Below are 21223 nucleotides of genomic sequence, written 5' to 3'. Positions count from 1 at the left end.
CTTTTTGGGTTGTAGCATATCGAACTATACATGGACAGACAATCTAAGGAGTGAACAGTATTGCTTTAGATAAAAGAACACCCTTGTTTCACCGTTGTCACTAATTTTAGGAGACACACTCGCTACTAGCCGTGGCCCGGAAGTGATGTTTCCTCTTCAACGGTGCTGGGGCGGGAGTTTCCTGCGTGGTCTGCTTGCGTACGTGTGTGTGTGTGTACATGCAACGTAACGCACGTCAACATGGCAAAGTTGTCATGAGCACAGGCTCCAGCAGTAGCACACTAACATCTGCTCTTTTATGAATGACAGCTCCATCCTATCTAAAATCGGCATAATCATCACAGGTTGGTGAACAAACTGGCAAACAAATTTCATTGTCAGTGTTTTGAGCGCACGGCAGGAATCCAAGTTTGAAGCTAGTCTAGCACTGCTACGGTAGCTCGCTTCAAAGGCCAGGCTAAACAGTGATTTGCAGTGGTTGGGTTAACTGGTAAATTGTCCTCTCATATGTATAGTTCGGTAGTCAGTGCATTAGAGAAGAAAACGGATTTGCATGTGATGAAATAGGAGATGCCAGTCCAGGCTAGACACTTGAATAATTATAGTGCAGGCAGAGCTTGAATATCAGTGTCAACAGCCTCTCCTGTCAACATCACGCCTTTCTTTGAATAGCCTGCGTTGTCACACCTGGTTGATGGAAGCTGTATCCTCATCCACTGTGAAGCACCATGAGCCTGGCTCTTCATGATTTCCTGGTCTGCTGCAGGGGGCTGGAGAATGACAAAGCTACAGAGAGGAAGGTAATTACATCCACTTATAAACAGTGACACAAGTTATATTATTACACCCCTGGTCAGCCTCTCTGCAGCCAAGTTTGACCAATGTGTACAGCCTATCCTTACTAGTGCAATGGGTTGGTAGTGTTTTGGTTTGACTCTTAGAAAAAGAGAGACCATCTTCACCCTTCTGAATCCAGTATTGGTATGTGACACTTTGACTTGTGATGTGATGTCTGCTTGTGTCTTGCCTCCAGAAAGAGGCTGAGCGTTTCAGACGGCTCCTCCGAACTCCAGAGACTGTGCAGGAGTTGGATCGCACCTCAGGGGCTAGAGCTGCGAAAGGCTCCAAGCAACTCACCTGGGATGCTGTTTTCAGGTAACATAACGCTGCAGCTTTGCATCTTTTGCATCGTTGCACATATGCAAAAAAAGAAAAGAAAATTGAGACAAAGATAGCTAGTGTAATGCAGGACACCTTTGCAACAACCATGCATGGTATTTATATATCAAATATTAAAATACAGTTAAGATATTGCACAGTTCTTGCAAATCCATGGCTACCTTTGTGTTCCTTTTATGGATTTTATGGATTTTGCCTGCCAAGATAAGGGGCCTAGTTTGTTTTCAGCTCATTGATTTAGTTTTGATACACCATGCACAAATCAGTACCGCCTGACACAGCTAAAATCCTTACGAAAAAGTTCTTTGGGAATGTTATGGTGCCCTATAATCAAGGCTGAATTTGGCATTCATTACAACAGATTTGTGGGCGTTACAATATCTAGAAATACTAGTTAATTCTGAAAACCTATTGTTACATTGGTTTGAGAGGATCAGTTGTCATTCCATGTTATGCTAGATAAACACATATGGTTGTATGTCATTTCAATTGTCTGCCAGAAGACACAGTGTTAATAAACAAACCACTATACTGTTTTGCATGCTCATTATTTTCCCATGTCAGGTTTCTGCAGCGCTATGTCCAGAAGGAGACGGAGCACATGCAGTCAGGTAGATCCAGTGTCACGGCGACTACACTGGCCACGCGGCAGAAGAAGATGGCCGAAATGTGCAGCTTGATCAAATACTTCATTCGCTGTGCTAACAAACGTAAGGAGAGTCCACTTATTATTATAGATTCAGCAGTGTATTACAAGTTATTACACACAGCCACGGCACAAATTTAGCGGAAATGATTCATGTCATATCACAGTGACTGTAGTTACTGTAGCATCTCTCTCTCTCTCTCTCTCTCTCTGCAGGTGGCCCTCGCCTGAAGTGCAGTGAGCTGCTGAAGCACGTGATGGAGGTGCTGCAGAGTTCCTACAGCTGCTCGGCCTATGGAGAAGACTACAGCAGCCTCCTAGTAAAGGACATCCTCTCTGTCCGCAAGTACTGGTGTGACATCACTCCGCAGCAGTGGCACAGTCAGTGGGCTCTTCATCTCAATATAAATTATATTTATGCTCAAATTCATGGACGTTACAATACTGGTCAATGTAATGCAGCGCAATACCATAATTTTGTTAACTTTAATCTGACTTGTCATGTGTTGAATTTCATCTATCTGCTTGTTAACAATTTGATTAAGATAAGCGTGGTAATAATAATGTTATTATTGTAGTCTGATATCTTTATGCTATCAAGTGTAGTCAGATTGCTGTTATTTCCTGAATCCCCTCACTGTCTCCTTGTGATCTCCAGGTCTTTTGGATCTGTATTGTGGCTTGTTCAACACTTCATCCAAGTCCATCAACCGTGTGTTGGTGAGCAGAGTCATACGCACCGTGGTGCAGGGCTGCTGCATGCAGACCGACGGGTTCCACGACACGCTCTTCAGCTTCTTCTCCAAAGCACTGCTTAATGTCAGGTAACTGAAAAAGGAATCCCTGAAACAGTCTTTTCTCTGATAATTCTTTTCAATGCTGTCCTTACCTTGAATGTAACCGTTTTACCGAACTCTCCGACCCTCCCAGGCAGGAGAAACACTTGGCTGTGGTGGAGCATCTTGTCTCGGCTCTCAACATCTTCTTGAGGTCCACGGCCATGAACTGTCGCATGAGGGTGTGTCGGCTGGGAGAGGAGCTTCTGCCCTCCCTGCTCTACGTCTGGCCGGATATGAGGCCCAGCAGCGCTCTCAAAGAGGAGATAGTGGAGTTCTTCAACCTGCAGCTCTGTGTCCACCACCCCAAAGGAGCCAAGACGCAGGACACAGGTAGACTGTGACTGACGGAGAAATTAATACACTCGTTTGACAGTTTTTTTTACTTGGGACAGTTTTTTTTTCCATGTTGGACAGTTCCAGAGGATTTTGGCTATGTTTTTATAGCATTCAGACTTCACCGTGGGTTCTGCATGGTCCCACTCATTACCGCGTGAAACAAATAATAAATTGGTGTAATTTCATTTTTAAAACCTGAACCTTGCCAACGGTCTGTATACTACAAATGAATGACCAAAAGTCTCACTCATAAAATGATTTGTTGTGTGTGGGCCCATCTAAGACATTTGTTCCCAGGAGCCTCTGAACTCTTAATCTGTATTTGGGTGTATGTTCCCTGAAATCTGATCCAAAAGTACAACTGATAGTAGTACCATATAATATGATATGTATTTTTGCTTTTGTATAAAAAAAAACAAAAGAAAAACCTTGATCCCCTTCTCATATTTTAGGCGCTCATGCTGAGGACTGGACCAAGTGGCGGAGTCTGCTGTACAACCTGTATGATGCCTTGGTCAGAGAGATCAGCCATATTGGCAGCAGAGGGAAATACGTCACAGGGACACGACACATAGCAGTCAAGGACAACCTCATTGAGCTCACAGCTGACATTTGTCACCAGGTAATAAAGATTAAGACTCACTTAACTGCCATATCAACCCCAGGTATGAATAGGCATATCAGAATTTAGCTTTAGATAAATGTTTACCCAATAATATAGTTAATTTCTCAATACAGAAAATGCTGTACAAGTTCATAAGAAGTAATTGGTTTACTTCCTTGTTGTGTGTTTGTTGTGTGCTGTAGCTGTTCAGTGACGACAGTGACGTCCAGATCTTGGAGGTGACCCAGGTCCCCCTCAGAGCCACCCAGAGGGGCAGTCCCACCCAGGGGACACCCAGCAAGAGACGGCGCATCGAACTGGGCTGGGAGGTGCTCCGGGACCACCTGCAGCCTCAGCACAGCGACTTTGATGTCATACCATGGTGAGGAGTTCAGTTCACCTCAGTTAATATGAAAATGGTTTATATGGTACTTACGTACCTACTTTGGATTTGCTGCTACCAGTCACTCAAAATACTGGCTTTGTTGACTTTATTTTGAGGAAAAGAAACACACAGTCTCAAAGTACAGTATAACTCGAGGGATAACGCATCAAAGCAACGGCACGACTGTAGCCATTTGCGGTCGTATATCACACATAGATATTCCAAACTTGTTTCGTTTCTGCTGCTCAGGCTACAGATCACGGCGGTCCTCACCTCTAAGTACCCGTCCATGGTTCCCGGTCAGGAGCTGGTCCCGCTGCTGTCGGTGTTGTACCAGATCCTGGGAGAGCAGCGCAGAGGAGAGAGGGGGCCCTACGTGCTGCGCTGCCTGAGGGAGGTGGCCCGGTGCCAGGCCCGCCACCCAGAGAGGGCCCCGGCCCGCAGGGCGGAGCTCGGCAGGCTGTGGGGCCGGGTGTGGGCCCTGGCCCTGCGGGGGGTCAGCTCACCCCACACAGAGGCCCTCAGCATGGGCCTGCTGGCCGCCATTGTCCAGGGAGGACTGATCGCTATGGACAGAGAATTCTGGAAACTCTTCTCTGGCTCAGCGTGCAAACCATCCCAGTGAGTCTGGCTTTTCTCATTGTGCCATTTTATATTTAGTCTTTGAGGTAGTGTATTTCCCAAAATGGTTGTTTTTTCCCAATATTGTTAAAGACCCCATGAAATGACATCTTTACTTCCTTGATTTGATGCATTCCTTGTTGAAACAGGATGTTGGGGCGGGACATAATGCAGTGAGGGATCATTCAAAAGTCTAAACCAATGGGATATGAGTCAGGGAGAGAAAGGCAATTTTATTTGATGGGAGGGGTGCAGAGGGGCGGGACTGTTAAAAAATCTGATGGTTTTATTGGTTAGAAATTTAGATTTAAATTTAAAGATACTCTGTTTTTCAGGAAGTAAAAGTAGTGAGAGTTAATTTCATAGGGACTTTAATTGTCACAGCTTGAAACAGCTTCCATCACTGTTTCCATGCCTTTTCGTCATGTCTTTGTCTCTCCATACACAGGAGTGCCGCTCTGTGCCTGGCCCAGGCCCTGCTGAAGTGTCCGGTCCCTAAGAGTCTGGTCCTGGGTTCAGGCTGGGACTATGTGGGGGTCACCGAGGGCTCTGGGTCTCCCAGCCTGAAGGAGACCCTCATATCCTGGCTGCTGATGACTGATCAGAGCGATGAGATGGAGGATAGCTCCAGACCTCACCCCATCATCTGCAGGTGGGCACGGTGTTGCTTTTCGACCGCAATGTTTGTCTGCTGTGACACTGAGAGCTTTGGGGTTCAGTCACTGCCTGAGTCATAAGTAATACCACAGACTTGAACAAAAGGTCCATAATCTGCTCTCTGCTGTAAAGGGATTGACGGTAAGCCCCAGTGATACTGACTGGTGTTCTTTCCAAGGGGATGCACTTGTTGCTGCTTCATGCCACAGAAACAGGAAATTATAAACTGCTGTCCTATGAGCCATCTCAGAACGAATTACACTTTCTTCCTTTATTTTTTCTCTTTGTTAAAGTATGACTGTTTTGGCTTTATTAGTTCAGTTTCTGGTAAATGCCTGGAAATTGGGTTTGGGATCTTGTGTGCAGGGATTTTCCTCACAATCTGATAGCGAACATCCTGGTCTCCCTGACATTGAAAGACACCAGAGCTGGCCTGATGTTTCTGCTGGGTGCTCAAGGACTAGAGAGGTGAGGGAAAAGGAGAATACTGTCCTGGGCACATACACATACACACATTAATGATCTTTCAACAGAAGAAACTCCAGTATGTTGACAACATTATTCCTTTTTGGAATAAAAAAAAATCAGTTTGAAATAACTTTTTTTAATCCTTTCTGAAAAGTGCCTTGTCCCAAGAGCAAGCGTCACCCGAAGCCAAAGACAGCCTGGTTGAGATTGAGAGTCTGTACCTGCAGTTCAGCCTCGACGCGCTGCCTTCAGAGGTCCGAGGGAAAGACGGGACAGTGAGGTCGGCACCGGCCGACCACCAGCTCCCTGCCGTCCCCGGCCTCAGAAACAAGTTGGAGCAGTCGCTGCTTTGCGTGGCAGACAATCTCCTCAACTGCTATTCTCCTGACGTGAGTGGCGGTTGGATTTTGAAGTGTGTGCTTGTGTGTGTGTCCTATGTGTGTAGTTATCACAATGACCAGCTGAGATTTAATCTGCTCCACCCTCTCTAGTCCCAGTCCACCCCTCCAGAGTGTCTGGTGCGCTGTTTCAGTCTGCTGACCGGTGTGCTAGCAGGTTTCGTCTCCACTGGGCTTCTGACTGAGGAGGAGGCCTGCCGCTCACAGCTCTTCACTAAAGCCAAGGTACTGTATTCAGGGGGGCATTTGTGGGTCTTCTCTTTCATATGATCGTTCTGTGGTCACAGGAATATTGTAAAGGCATTATGGTTCTGACACTTGCACTCTTTACTGTTGGTTGGTTGTTATTTTGGTGATGTAGGATTTTGAAGTGTTCTACCATTGCACACTTTGTAAGTCTCTCTGGATAACAGCATCAGCTAAATGCATAAAATGTGAATGTATAGATGTATCCTTTCCTCCTTTGGCAGCTACTCCTCCCAGCCATTCGTGTAAATATATGTTAATAGAAAGCTTGCCTGGTAAACTATAGTTCAGAGCATATAAAAATATAAACCAGTGTTCATTTTGAAATTTGCCCCTGTGTCATATTGATATCTAGTTGTGTGCCCTAAATTACTGTTGAAATGAAATATAAACTTTAAATTCAGTGTTGTCGGTGTGTTCTTGCTGTGCATGTTAGTCCCTGGCCCAGGACTTCAGTGAGTTTGTCTCTACTGTGAAAGTGAAGATGACAGAGGATGGAACCATGACCGCGCTGAGGTCCGTCATGAAGCTCTGCACGCTGTCAGCCAGCAGAGATGCCAAGGTGAACTAGCCTACACTGTCATAGTCCAGTTTGTCATCAGTATAATGTTAAAAAAAAACACTATTTTTGCGTTTTATATGGATCTAGTCAATATGGACTGTCCAGATCAGTCACTCTGAACTACTGGTTCAACTATCCAGCAACTTTAATGGCCACTAGAGGGCCATTAAACTGTGATGTGGGTTGATTTGTCAGAAATTGGTGATCATTCAACATCTTGTCACATTATTTTCGTTGGTGATTGATAGAGGAGCTTGTAGCTTGTTTCACTTGCACTACGTGTCATGCAAAATCAAAATAAAGATACAAAATTGCATTCTGTGGACGTGATATTTTCAGTATCATAAATATGCAGGGTATCCTGTTTCCAAAGAGCCTTTGTAGGAGTATCTTAAATCCCTTATTCTCCCCTCCACAGGATAATGTTTGTCCCATCTCCTCTGGTCTGTTCATGATGATTCTCCCCGCCAGTCTTCTCAGTGAACTGGCAGAGATCTGCAAACTGTTGGTAAGTGACAGCTACATCTAGCAGAGTGGTACGCCGGCACTTAAAACAGTATGTTTGTGGGACATGAGTGCATGTCCAAAAAGATAGCATCTTCGTATTTAACATCCCTGTTGTGATAACAGCAACACCCAAGAACAGACTGTAAACATTATTTTTCTTTTTTGTAGGATAGTAGCAAATCCCCAAAACTTATTTTTTTAAAAAGAAAAATTGCAGTCTGTTCTTGAACGTTGCTATTATTCCATAATTGGGATTTTAACATGAAGTGATAAATACACTGTGATTATCCCATATAACCTTGCTTTGGTGATACATCCTAACACAAACTATTTTTTTAGTATGCTTAGTCCCAGTGCAAATCAAACTACTTACTCCAAAACAGTTGGTGCCATGCTCTATTCATTGAACTACAGAGAGCTAACTTGTTGAATTAGCTTTATTTCCTTGTCCCCTCAGCTGAGCAGTGTATCCAGGAGAGTCAGTGCTGTGGATGAAGACGATCATATGGATGACGACTGGGATATGAGCAGGACTCAACAAGCGGGCGACATTGACCTGTTTGATGATGGCGAGGAGCCCCACACCAGCACCAACGGCACCCACAGACAGAAGGGAGACAACACTGACACTTCCTGTGGCCCAGGTACCAAGGGAGTAATGGTTGTGTAAATGAGTGCCTTGCTTGTGTTTATATGGAAGTTACCACCCAATTTAGACCAATTTAAAGGAAAAATCCATCCCAAAACACTTTAACACTGTTACTGCAACTACAACAGCTACTTGTGATTTACCTTGCATTTCTGGGCCTATTTACTTGTTTAGTGGTGTATAATTGGTTAACTAGCCAAACATAGACAATGTTGAGACATTTGCAGTGCAGCTACAATGGCATTAATAGCAGAACATTTTTCAACTATCCAAAACATTAATGGTAAAAGTCAGGTTTTGGTGTCAGTCCCTCGGAATCAAAGAGCAAGGGCTTGTTTCTAGACTCACTATTTTGCACCAGCGTTCAACAATCATACAGGGAGAAATCCATCGTAGAAGAGGAAGAGGTGCCAGTTTCTATACTGACAGTAGCGTCAGTAGACCAGAATCCAATGCAACCACAGATTGCATCTTTGCAGGTCTGTCGTCAGTAGTGTGTGAAATACAACGCCCTGTTCGATGTTTTTGGGGGTTTCTTGTAATTTGTACAAACGTCATGGCACACCGCAGCATTGTTCTCTCTCCACTCTCACTTTTCCTCGACTGGAAAAACTTACCTCGCTATCACTATTGCTTTGCTATTGCTCTCTCCACCCCATGTACACAGCACAGAGAAGCCCCTTCTCTGAGGGCTGTCGAAAGTCATTCTGAGAGTATGTGGAATTTTCCTTCAAACTGGGGGCTTTTGCGTTTGATGGACGGTTGTGCTAATAGATTAAAGTCCGCCTATGTTGTCAACCAGATTGTCCATGAAGTTGAAGTTGTATCATGTATTGTAGCGCTGGGGTAAAACAGACTCCAATAAAACCACTTAACGTCTCTCTGAAGTTGCTGATCATCCAATCGATTATACATTATACATAGATGAATGATGGAATTTCATGCTCTTTCCTCCTTCAGGTGCTAAAAGCCTGTTAGCAGAAGAGCATCTGGCCCACCAGGACCTGGCTCTCCTTGCTGTTCTGGAGTTCCTGTGCGAGTGTGGCTCTGTCCAGCCTGCCCACAGCCTCCTCTTTAAACCTCAGGAGGTGCGACGCCGGCTGCTGCTGCTGACGGACCAGATAGACTTCAGCAAAGCCCTGCATCTCAACATGGTGGGTAGTTGCTGGTACAGAGAGTCGTGATGATGAAGGTGGTGGCGCTGATGACAATTATGTTAATTATATTATGATTATGATGGTGGTGATGATAATGGTAATAATACTGATGGTAGTAATAATCATGAAGGTGATGATAGTGGAGGTGGTTGTAGCAGTTTAGAGCTTTCCGGTCCTCCGTTCTGATTGGCTGAGCTACATTCAAAGACGTTGTAAAATAACCGATAAACACACACCTATGCCCATAAAACAGTTATTTAATATTAAATCAACACTCATACTGGAATCAACACTCATACTGGAAGTTATGTGTCGCTTAGCAACTTGTTTTGCTGTTGAAGACCAATATTGCTTGGTGGAACATTTAATTATTATTATTAATTATAATTATTAATCACATCTCCTCCTCCTCCTCCTCCAGTACCTTGTTCTGTTGAAGAAGCTTCCTGCTGAGGACTCACTCTCTCCAGAGGAGTTTGATTCGCTGCTCCGACCTCTGGCGTAAGAAAACTTTTCTCTTACACTAATACATTTAGATGGTGGCATAGCAGTTGTTCATATCCACATTGTGTCGGCAGGAACAGGACAGTTGGATGGTGACGTAGTAGAAGTTTTAATTTGATGTTAACTGTTATACATCATGTTCAGTCTCAGGATTTGGATGATAAAATAAATGTCTAATAATGTTTTGGTGTTTACAGCCACCTAATACATTTGTATAGTGAAGTAGCAGTGGATAATGATGTGTGCTTGTTGTGTTTCCAGAGACTTGTGCTCTCTGTACCGTCAGGACCAGGAGATCTGTGCTGCTGTGCTGCTGGGTTTATTACCCTCCGTCAGCAGCCTGGGCAGAACGCACCACCTGCCAGATGAAATGAGACATGTGCAGGGAGCGCTGCTGCAAGTGGTGTCTGGGTTCTGGTTAGTGGCACATCATACCTGAACACATACAGGCCTGGTTTGAAAGACATGGACTAAGCTTGAATGAGTGCTCACTGGAAACCTCTGTTTTAGTTTTTGATGGAGGATTATCAAGTGTGAAGTGTGACTCCTCTGGGGGTAGCAAGAAAGCATAATCAAGAAATATGCAATCTCTCATCAAAAAAATATTTATTTATTATTTACAGTTATTTTGAAAATTGCCATATGGACATAAGAAGAAGTGAAATTAGCTACTGACACATAACCTCTTGTCGAAAAAATGTATTGACTTTATATTTGAGTGAGAAGTTGGGCTGTGGTCCCATTGACTTGCATGGAGTTGGGCAGGATTTAGAGTCTTTTTGGAGCCGGCCTCTAGCGGACGTTAGAGGAATTGCAGCTTTCAGCCACTTCCTTATTGGCTTCAAAATTCACCCGAGGTTTTGGCCACTTGGCAGATACACACGCAGCTCTCTATCGATAGACGGCCACACACACACACACTGCAGCCATAGCTATAGCCACACACACAGACACCCCAACCACCCGGACACACACATTCACACCACAGCTACCTGCACACACACACACACACACACATACACACACACTATCTCTCCTAAGAGATAGTCAGCCACACACACACTACACATCGGTACACATCCACCCACACACACACACACACACACACACACACACACAGCTCAACACCCTAGCAACCATCTATTACACCCTAGCAACTACCTAGTACACCCTAGCAACCACCTAGTACACCCTAACAACCAACTTGAAAGACCCTAGCAACCACCTAGTATACCCTAGCAACCACATAGCACACCCTAGTAACCACTTGGTACACCCTAGCAATCGCCTACAAACACCTTAGCAACCACCTAGTACACCTTAGCAACCAGGTGGTTGCTAGTACATCCTAGCAACCACCTAGAAACACCCTAGCAACCACCTAGTACACCGTAGCAACCAATTATGTGGGCAGTGGTGGCCTAAAGGTTAGAGAAGCGAGCTTGTGACCAGAAGGTCGTTGGTTCAATCCCCCGGACCGGCAGGATAAATCTTGAATCTGAAAAAGCAGCGCTTGTCCCTCCCTCATTATCACCACTGAGGTGCCCTTGAGCAAGGCCCTTAACCCCAACCGCTCCAGTGGAGCTGCTCAGTGGCCAGCAGATCAGACTGTGGTTGTACTGGTCAGCTTCCAGGTGTGAATGTGATCTGGGCGTTCCTGAAAAAGAGAGCATTGCTCTCAGTGAAACTCCCCCAGAATAAATAAAGGTGAAGAGAGAAACACCCTAGCAACCACCTAGAAACACCCTAGCAACACCTACTACAGCTTAGCAACCACCCACTACACCCCAGCATCCACCTTGAAACACCCTTGCAACCACCTAGAAACACCCTAGCAACCACCTAGAATACCCTAGCAACTACCTAGAACTGTGTCTTTGCCGGTACTGTACAGCTAGCCCACGCATTTTCTCCAGGAAATGTATTCTAGTTTAAATTGTTATTTGATGTGATGCTCTCTGTCTCAGACTTTGAAAACTTGTGGTTTATGAGCAATCTGTGTCTGGTTCTGCATAACTGATCCATTCTGTCTACATCCATTCATAATTACAGTGTAGCTGTACTTGCTATACTTTGTCTGATTCAGTCTCTTATACTTAACCACTGTGCTCTGTTATAGTATCCTGGGCCAAACGGGGAAATGTTCAGCAACTGTGCGAGCTGCTTTAGTGCAGTGTCTGGTTGGCTTGCTGGAGGTAAGATCTCACAGAGGATCTCAATATCAGGGAATGCATTTGCTATTTGTTGCAGTCTATTTCTGCACAGTCTGCGGCCTGCCTTCCTCCTGCCTCTCCTCCTCCCCTCTCCCTTCGGTACGGATTGTTCCGTTACGACCTCACCAGAATTTATTGTGATCAGGTTCTCGTATAAGATTTGTTATATATAAGATTACGTTATGTTATGGTAACATAACGTAATGTCAGTAGCGAATGAAAGAAGTGAAAGCACGACCAGCAACAGCGAAATGCACTGCACAGTTGGCGCCTAAATTAAATGACTACTAGGAAAACAGACCGCCGTGCTATACTTGACAAAATCTGGTGTCAGAGCACCATAACAGATGAAAACATAATCGGTGACAGCGCACCTTGACACAGATGAAAACATAATCGGTGACACTTACTTGCTGTCTTAACTCTTCTAACTTCTAACTCTTCTAACGCAGTAGTAGCCTACGCATGTGTCCATAATCACCATAACTCAGAATTCTGCGGGGCAGGGGCACATTTTGCACATTTTTGAACATCAAATCGCTCATTAATCCTTATTTAAACTTAATTTAGAAATGTAACATAGAGTAGTCTATATGTAAAACTGTTTTATGTTATTGTATTGTTATTTATTTGGTGAAAGAATGACATCAAGTATGTGACACCATGGAGCAGATGACTTGGCTCATTGAGTACTATAAATACTTACTGCTTACCATTAAGGTTTAGTGGCTGTGTGTATACTGTAGACTCAGTGCTCAAGATCTTATGATACGATAGTGGCGAGATAAAGAGGGGCCCGTGCGTGCGGGCCCTAAACTGTTGCGGGCCCCAATGCAGCTGCATTACCTGCATATATGGTAGTTTCACCGCTGACTATGTGACAGTTTTTCAAATCTCTAGGGATCTTGTTCATATCATGTTTGACAGAGCAGGAAATTACCTTTTTCATCCGTCAGTGGCTTGTGGAGTCTAAAGATAACCAGCCACTTTCGCTATTTTATCAAGATGGCTGCTTTATCTAGTGATTTTTGAACAGAACACCCACACGTTTGGTCAATCACTAATGTGGCTGGTAGAGTAAGAAAACTTCCAGTCATATAAACAAAATATAACAACTGAAAAGCCGCGCCCTCTTCTCTACTTTCTTGTATATTTCCTTTTATTTTCTTCCATTTTATTTATAACAGGTCATTCACTTTGGTCAACACCTCTATGATTTTGATTTTGTTCTTTTGACATGTCTCCCTGTGCCAGGCTGACCCGTGCTGTAAATGGGCGGTCCTCGGCCTGAGAGGGGAGGAGCTTGCAGTGTCAGTCGTCCTTCCGTCCCACCTGGCAGACCCCCACCATCATGTCCGCATGCTGGTAGCCATGTCAGTGGAGAGGTAGGTAAACTTATCACTACTAATGTATCAGATCCAATTTGATAGATAGATAGATTACTGGAGATGATGGATATGATAGACTGATGGCTAGATAGATGTGTATATATGCAACTGATAGATAGCTAGATAAATGATACAATAGATGTGATATGAAAGCTAAAAGCAGTAGAAAAGATAGGAACACTAGATGCTTTCAATCAATTAAGTGCACCATCCATTATTCCCCCCTGTGTCCAGGCTGTTTTTGGAGATGAGACCAGACCACCCAGACAAGAGAAAGATGCTGCCACTTAAACACCAGCAGGCAGCTTTTGAGAATGTCTACCTGAAGGCTCAGGAGGGAATGAGGCTCCCGGTAAGATCAGTGATCACAAATCAGGCATAGTTTATTATGTGTCAATGCCCTCCTCTTTTTGACTTTCTGTGTGTATATGTGTCTGCGTGCATGTATGCCCACATTATTCATACGTGTGTGTGTGTGTGTGTGTGTGTGTGTGTGTGTGTGTGTGTGTGTGTGTCTGCGTGCATGCACACAGAAAAGCGGCTCTTCAGAGGACCTGCAGGACGAGACGTTCAACCGCAAGGCCACCCTGTTAAAGAGTGTGTCTGTGGTGCTGTGCTGCAGCCCGGTCTGTGAGAAGCAGTCTCTGTTTGCCCTCTTCCAGTCCTACAAGGAAAACAATATAGAGGAGCAGCTCATCATAAAGGTAAGGGATTCACACTATTTCTGGTTGTTTACTGGACTGTCAGCTTTCCATCTACAGGATCCCTCTGTTGGGCGTTGTGATTTCTGTTTTGTGGAAATGGAGCACAGAATCACTGAATCTGGGTTTAGAAATGGAGTTTAGACATTAACGCAGAATACCACGGCAACAGTAAAACATTTATTATATCAAATAGTTTCTATGATGAAAAAATATGCGTGCTTGATTGAAATGTGTTTTTTTTTTTTTAAGTGTGTTGTCTATATTACAGTAGAATGGTTGTCAGTGGTCCATTCCAAAAACTTCATGTTGGATGGAACATACACCTCCAGTTTAGCCAAAATATTACCATCCTACATCTTCCTGATCACTTGACAAGTAAAACATACTTTATATCACCAAGTTAGGATGCTATGATATTTGAATGAATTTGTTTATTTGAATCTGAACTTACATATTTATTGTATGCATTGTATATCCTAAAAACTAATTGAGAGAGTACCCATTTCCCTTTAAAAAACAACAAATAGACTACAGTAAGAGCAGTACCCACTTTAGTCGAATGGAATAAGATGAACTATTTTTCCCTTCATTTCTCCACAGATGTTGTGCAGTGTATCCAGAGCCTTGGGCTACAGGAGTGTGAAGACATTTGTCAGTTCTCACCTGTACTACTTGGTGGCAGAGTGGCTGGGGCAGAGACAGTCTGACGACCGCTACACTCTTCAGTCCTTCCCCTACACCCTCCTTAACCATGACACACTCAAAGATTTCTACAGGTGAGGAAATAAACTTGTCCTTAACTTTCACTTGCAGCTCCCATCGGATGCCGCTTTGTGACAGCCATTTGGTGTCCCCTCCTTTAAGTCTTTTGCAGTCTTTCTACCTTGCTAAGGTGTCAGACCACATTAAAAGTGTAATCGGTGATAAAATGGAAGAAGGGTTTATGATGAATGAGTGCCTCAACAACATACTATAGAGTATAATTTCATCCTGGTCGTCTTCTGTACTCTCCCAGCTCTTCCTACCAGGTGCTGATCCCCCACCTGGTCTTCCTGGATGACTTCGAGCAGGTGAAGTCTATCGGCAGCCATCTTGGGAAGGACTGGAGAGAGTTGCTGGCAGACTGCTTCCCGAAGATCATGGTCAACATTCTGCCATACTTTGCCTTGTCTGGCCAGGATGCGCAGGTTGCCCAGCAGAGAGAGAAGGCCCACAAGGTCTACGACCTACTCAAAGACGCCAACTGCCTGGGCAAGCAGGTGAGGGCAGAGATGTTGGGTGTTTTGTTTTTTTCCTGTCAAAAATCACGTCAAAATGACAAGTGTAACGGTAGCCGGGAACTTTGGGCTGTGGTGAGGTTTACACAAGATAACATGCCATTTGGTGGAAGCTTTTTCCAAACTGTTTCACATTACCACAGGTGTATATACATTTTTAGAATGGGTGGCCCCAGTGGGAATCAGTCACTAGCCTGGGCAATGTTAGTGCCATGATCTACACAATAAGTTATACATGACCACAGGCTGTGTGCAACATGAAAAAGATCTTCTCTGAGGACAGTAAATAAATATTTATTTTGGGTATGTAGAGAAACACTGAAATGGCAAATGTCTTAGAGAATACTACATATCTCCCCCCATGTCTGTCCACAGCAAATCGACAGCCTGATCCACAGTAACCTGGCGGACATCGTGGTGGAGCTGCTGATGACTCTGTATGAAGGAGCCGGAACTGAAGGGGAGAGAGGAGACCTCAGGCGCTTTATAGGGTAATAATAATTTAAACCTTTATGCCTTCTACTCTTTACTGAGACTATTCTGATGACAACACCCCAATTTCCCCCCAGGGATTAATAAAGTATCCATTTCTCTAACTAAATATAAAAAATCCTTTGAAAAATGCATGACTTAATTGCTGTTTGTTTTCTCCCCATAGGGAACTGGACCCTGCACCAAACCCACCGTACTTTTGCTCTTATGTCATCAAAGCTACACTGGATTACCTCAGCAAGTGTCACAGTGCCAACCACAAGTCAGTGGTAGCCATTCTGTCCAAAACCCCGGTAAGATTTTCGGGAAGCATTTATGGCTTTATGAGTTTTATTGTTCTTTGTTATTATGCATTTGTATGACCTTTTACAGTAATGTATTTATTTGATAAACCTTTTCTCTCCCATGGCACTACTTCCTTGTCTTGCCAGTGATCAATAAATGAACATTTTATCCTGTGAATGCTTTAGAATTGTTTTAGCCAAAGATTGACTTATGTTTAACATGAACTATTTTTCTTTCCCTGTCCTGTCTTTGTGTTCTTGTCATTGTGTGTTGTTCTTGTTGTCGTGGATTATATTGTAGATTTCCATCCAGAAGATCCTGCTGGCGGTGTGTGAGAGGGCAGCGGAGACGACCAACGGCTACGAGCGCCATCGCATCCTCCTGATGTACCACCTGTTTGTCAGCCTGCTGCTCAGGGAGGTGAAGGACGGCCTGGGAGGAGCCTGGGCCTTCGTCCTGAGAGACATCATCTACACACTCATCCACCACATCAACAGCAGGTTGGTACACACACACACAGACCACACACAGACCACACACAGTACCGTCTATCCCGTCTCTCCTGTCATGGTCTAACCTGTTTGTGTTCCGCAGACCGGCGCAGTGTGATGAGGTTTCGAACCGAAGCCTCTCTCTGTGCTGCGACCTGCTGACCGCAGTGTGTCGGGCGGCCCTGCAGTTCTGTGACAACGCTCTAGACTGCCACCTGCAGGTCATCGTCGGGACGCTCACTGCTCAGGTGACCAGCCGGCCCGCCATCTCACAGCAGGTAAGTCACAGGTAGTCGTCATAAAATTCACTGCAGCCAATGCACTCCTATGGGATTATGGTTCATCTGTGGAAAAATGCATTAGCCACGAAATCATGCAGAATTTACTCCCAAAAAGCATGACTTTATTGGCAGCCAGTTTGCCTTGTATCATGAGTTATTCAGGATTTTTAGAATCCTATAGTAATTTATTACTAATCTAGCCCCTCTTAAGACATTTAAAATTCTGAGAAATTGCCATCTGCTTCCTTTGATTGCATTCAAGCTATTCCATAAATTACTAGTAGGAATAAGTAATAGCACTGATTGAAAGGACTTATGTGTGACGTAACAAAATTTAACATTTACATATAAATTCAAGCATATATGCAAGCATATGTGGATTATTTATTTATTCATATTTCTGCTGCTTTCTGGCTCTGTAGGTTCTCAGTCTGTTGCAGTTTCTAGTGATAGAGAACCAGCAGAAGCTGAAGGGCGCCATCTGCAGGTTGGAGCCTTTCCCTGACCGCCCCGAATTCAAAGAGCTGCGGTCTGTACAGCACAATCTCAAATACAGCGCTGGGACCTTCACACTAGAACAGGTAACGGTAACAGATACACACAGAATCATACACAACACACAGATACACACAATCAAAACATGCATGACACTTAATGTTTTGTATCAGTCACACACAGTGGAATTAGTCAGAGACACAATATTCCATATGTGACTCCTGTTATTCCCTGGCTCTGTAAAAGTCAATTAACAATCAAATATATAGCAATGCCTTAACTACATCTCCCATGTTCCCCTTCCACAGGAGATAACCCACTTCCTGTCAGTGGCGTCCTGTGACTCCTTACCTCTGACCAGACTAGAGGGGCTGAAGCAGCTGACCAGACAGCTGCATGACAACAAGGGACAGATCAGAGAGCTGCTCAAAGAGTGCCATGGTATGATGGTATAGGGGGTGTAGGGGTGTATGTGTAAACACTCTGATACTGTCACCTGCTCTACCAAGCAGCTTTTTGGCCCAGTGGCTCCTGGGCCCATTTCAGGATCAGTTCCAGTAGGTGTTGAAGTTTCAGAATGGCTCTTATTTGGATATTTACATGGACAGTGCTGTAATTGCACTTGGGCTGACCGCAGCTACTCTTAAATTGGAAGAAATTGGACCATAGCAAAGAAATATAGCAGCATGATCTGTGAAAATAAGTAAAAATGGTCAAACCTAGATAGGAAAGATGTAGATATGCTCATTATTTCTGTTTTCTAGGTGGCACAGATTTAGTTGTGGAAGCATAGGCTACTAAAGTGGTAGTGTTATAGAAACTTGTATGTGTGATGTGCTTCTTCCCAATGCTCTCCTGCTCTCTCCTTGTTCCAGTGGAGCCCACTGACAGTGTGCTGGTGAAGCTGGTCCTCAGCCTGCTGCAGCTCTGTAAGCTCGCAGCCAACCACCCTGGAGGAGCAGACATCCTAGGTACAGTTTCTATAGTTTAGGTACTTTATACAGCTACAGTATGCTGCCTTCCCAGCCAGGTCTGGAAAGTTTCATCATTTTCAGTTCTTTAAGTGTTTCACAAGTACAAAAAAGTGTAGAGAAGTATTGGATATTGGAAAATGGATATGGAGTTGTAGGCCCACGGTCATTTCGTGTTCAGTGACATTTGTTTTGTGAAGAATAATTTTCAGCAATAGATACAATATATGGGCTAGTTGACAGTGTTATTGCCCAGCTACATCCTGAGCAACACTGAATGAAATTTTCAAATCCAGTCAAGGTGTGGAGGTGCCATGAATATGGGACAAACAAAAAATGAAAAAAATGTACAGCATTATGGTAAAAGCAGAGAACGTCATATAATGCTCCCCTTTTCAATCTCTACCTAAAATATATTATTCATTTTTCAAACATCATCTTAATGTCATTTCTTCATTGTGAGATGCACAGAAGAGTGATAGAAAATATGACAAATAAAGATTGTGAGCCAGATTCTTATCAGCAACAGCGAGTGACAGGTGTGCGCCTCAGCCCACAGAGCCATAACGATGTCCTCAGATACTATTCCTCCCGTGTGTGTTTTCCTCCAGAGGCGGCAGGCAGCTGTCTGGGAGAACTGGGCCCGATAGATTTCTCCACCATCGCTCTGCTCCATGGCAGAGATCCTCTCTATGCCAAGGCTGTGTCTCTCTTCACCTCCACTGAAGCCCAGTGCCTTTACATCATCCTCAACTGCATGAACGATGCGCTCACTCACCACTGGTACAGTGAACCCTAAACCTCACATAATAATAATAACCAACAGTAGTGATTGGCAAAGTTTACACCTTGGCAGTCTCTGTCAGTTGCAGTGAGAGTACTTTTTTATACAAAATATTTTCTCTCTTACCTCTGACTTTAATAAACAAGGAAGTGAGATTTTGACTATTTGACGTTGAGTATAATGGAATATAACACATTACATATAATGAAGTAGAATGGAATGCTGCATGTCATATGTCTCCAGTGATGACAGGGTGTCTCAAAATGTGTTGAGAAATACAATTGAGGATGTTCACAGCATGAATGTGCCATTGAACGGAAGCTGATGCTATTGATTCAGCATGGACCGAGATTCCTGTCGATCATTTCTAGCACTTTGTTGAATTCCTGCTTCGAAGAATTCAGGTTTTTCTGGAGGCAAAAGGTAGTCCTACCCAGTACTAGATAGGCGTACCTAATAAAGTGAGCGCATGTGGGTGATGTGTTGACATTTGTTGTGCCATGATTGTCTACCAGTATTGAGGTGAGGCAGGCAGCAGCTCAGTGTGTGAAGAACATCCTCGCCACTGAGTCTGGAGCCGACTTCTGGGAGCAACACAAAGACAACAGAGACCCGATGCTGGCCTACCTCAACCCCTTTAGAAAGGCCAAGAATAAGGTAGGTTAGGTGTGTGTGTGTGTGTGTGTGTGTGTGTGTGTGTGTGTGTGTGTGTGTCACACCAAGCTAAACTCTGCTCACAAGGTCCAGTCCTCACATTGATTTCTGTGCAAACTAATAAACTAAACATATTAAACCGTTTATGATTTGCTGGTTTGTTGGAATAAATACATTCTCTTGACTGCTGTAGTACAGACGTGAGCCAGTGTCCATGTTTCTGTGTATGCACATATAATGTCTGTCTTTGCTAATTCATTACTGAGCCCTTTCCCCCTTCAGGTGGCTGGTGTAAGTCCAGAGCAGAGCTCAGGGGCCAGGGAGAGGCTGGAGAGCCAGGACTTTTGGATTCCCCAGGTGGGCGGCCACAAGCCCTGGCTGAAGTCTCTGTGTACGGCCCTGCTGGACAGTGGAGGGGTCAGGAGCGAGGCTCTGCTACTGTCACGACCGCTGTGTCTGGTGAGCACATGGAAGTTACCTTTGAAACCCTTTACCGCATAACCATTGGACTGCGTACACCAACCACACATCCCTGCCCCCTTTCTTTTTTGTGATCAAGAGATTTGATGGCTTTTTAAGAGGTAGAATAAGTTCTCTAATTCTGCAAGGAAGAGAGAAACATCAAATTACCATCATCACCAGTAACAATATGGAAGGGGGGGTTGGGGGGTAACAGACAGTGTACAGTCAAATATTGCACATAACACTGTCACACTTAAGCTCAGAAATAGCGTCCTTTGCACATAGCACAAAGCACTTTATCTCTGGAACATAGCACCTCAGATTCAAAACAGGACATGGGAAGGGTGGGGGACTGCGGTGACTTATTTCATGTGTTGAATGTCTCCTGTCTCTAAAATTGTTGAAATGTATTGTGCTGTATTATGCTCACTTCTTTATAGTCTCATTGTTGAAATGTATTGTGTGGTTTGTATTGAATTGTATTCTTCTTGCTCACATGGATTTAAATATGGATGCCTTCGGCCAAACGAATTTCCCTTGCGGGATAATAAAGTTGAACTTGAACTTGAACTTGAACCCTAGTAACCATGTACTACACCCTAGCAACCACCTACAAACGCTCTAACAACCACCTCCTACACACTAGCAACCACCTAGAAACACCCTAGCAACCACCTATAACACCCTAGCAACCACCCAGAACACCCTAGCAACCACCTAGAACTACCTAGCAATCAAGTTGAAACAACCTAGCAACCACCTAGAAGAGCCCTAGCAACCACCTAGTACACCCTAGCAACCACCTAGAAACACCCTACCAACCACCTAGAAACACCATAGCAACCACCTTGTACACCCTAGCAACCATGGTTATTCATGGCATTATTATTGCTTGTATGTGTATCCTTAAGTGAACAGAATCTATGGCTTGCATTTTGTGTTAATGTTAAATGTGCTTTACATATCAT

General features: G+C 44.2%; 1 protein-coding gene across 1 annotated transcript in view; it reads left to right on the top strand.

Moving 5' to 3' along the window:
* The first annotated feature begins 247 nt into the window (after positions 1 to 247).
* Positions 248 to 21223, top strand: part of atm (ATM serine/threonine kinase) — a 41277-nt gene continuing 20301 nt past the window's right edge. The window contains exons 1-36 of the mRNA XM_071896602.2: positions 248 to 344; positions 673 to 800; positions 1034 to 1155; positions 1744 to 1889; positions 2042 to 2206; positions 2484 to 2649; positions 2756 to 2994; positions 3453 to 3622; positions 3808 to 3986; positions 4239 to 4610; positions 5059 to 5262; positions 5634 to 5735; positions 5890 to 6124; positions 6227 to 6358; positions 6816 to 6941; positions 7360 to 7449; positions 7906 to 8092; positions 9058 to 9251; positions 9676 to 9755; positions 10020 to 10175; positions 11878 to 11953; positions 13226 to 13356; positions 13594 to 13711; positions 13893 to 14063; positions 14664 to 14839; positions 15079 to 15322; positions 15716 to 15831; positions 15999 to 16125; positions 16418 to 16617; positions 16712 to 16886; positions 17312 to 17470; positions 17693 to 17825; positions 18260 to 18355; positions 18967 to 19138; positions 19655 to 19796; positions 20076 to 20252. Coding sequence (XP_071752703.2) covers positions 729 to 800; positions 1034 to 1155; positions 1744 to 1889; positions 2042 to 2206; positions 2484 to 2649; positions 2756 to 2994; positions 3453 to 3622; positions 3808 to 3986; positions 4239 to 4610; positions 5059 to 5262; positions 5634 to 5735; positions 5890 to 6124; positions 6227 to 6358; positions 6816 to 6941; positions 7360 to 7449; positions 7906 to 8092; positions 9058 to 9251; positions 9676 to 9755; positions 10020 to 10175; positions 11878 to 11953; positions 13226 to 13356; positions 13594 to 13711; positions 13893 to 14063; positions 14664 to 14839; positions 15079 to 15322; positions 15716 to 15831; positions 15999 to 16125; positions 16418 to 16617; positions 16712 to 16886; positions 17312 to 17470; positions 17693 to 17825; positions 18260 to 18355; positions 18967 to 19138; positions 19655 to 19796; positions 20076 to 20252 — 5550 coding nt within the window. The 5' untranslated portion in view covers positions 248 to 344; positions 673 to 728. The remainder of the gene's footprint in view (positions 345 to 672; positions 801 to 1033; positions 1156 to 1743; positions 1890 to 2041; positions 2207 to 2483; positions 2650 to 2755; positions 2995 to 3452; positions 3623 to 3807; positions 3987 to 4238; positions 4611 to 5058; positions 5263 to 5633; positions 5736 to 5889; positions 6125 to 6226; positions 6359 to 6815; positions 6942 to 7359; positions 7450 to 7905; positions 8093 to 9057; positions 9252 to 9675; positions 9756 to 10019; positions 10176 to 11877; positions 11954 to 13225; positions 13357 to 13593; positions 13712 to 13892; positions 14064 to 14663; positions 14840 to 15078; positions 15323 to 15715; positions 15832 to 15998; positions 16126 to 16417; positions 16618 to 16711; positions 16887 to 17311; positions 17471 to 17692; positions 17826 to 18259; positions 18356 to 18966; positions 19139 to 19654; positions 19797 to 20075; positions 20253 to 21223) is intronic.

Source organism: Centroberyx gerrardi, chromosome 6, assembly GCF_048128805.1.
Source record: "Centroberyx gerrardi isolate f3 chromosome 6, fCenGer3.hap1.cur.20231027, whole genome shotgun sequence".
Classification (NCBI taxonomy): domain Eukaryota; kingdom Metazoa; phylum Chordata; class Actinopteri; order Beryciformes; family Berycidae; genus Centroberyx; species Centroberyx gerrardi.
This window is presented reverse-complemented; position numbering and strand designations above follow the sequence as displayed.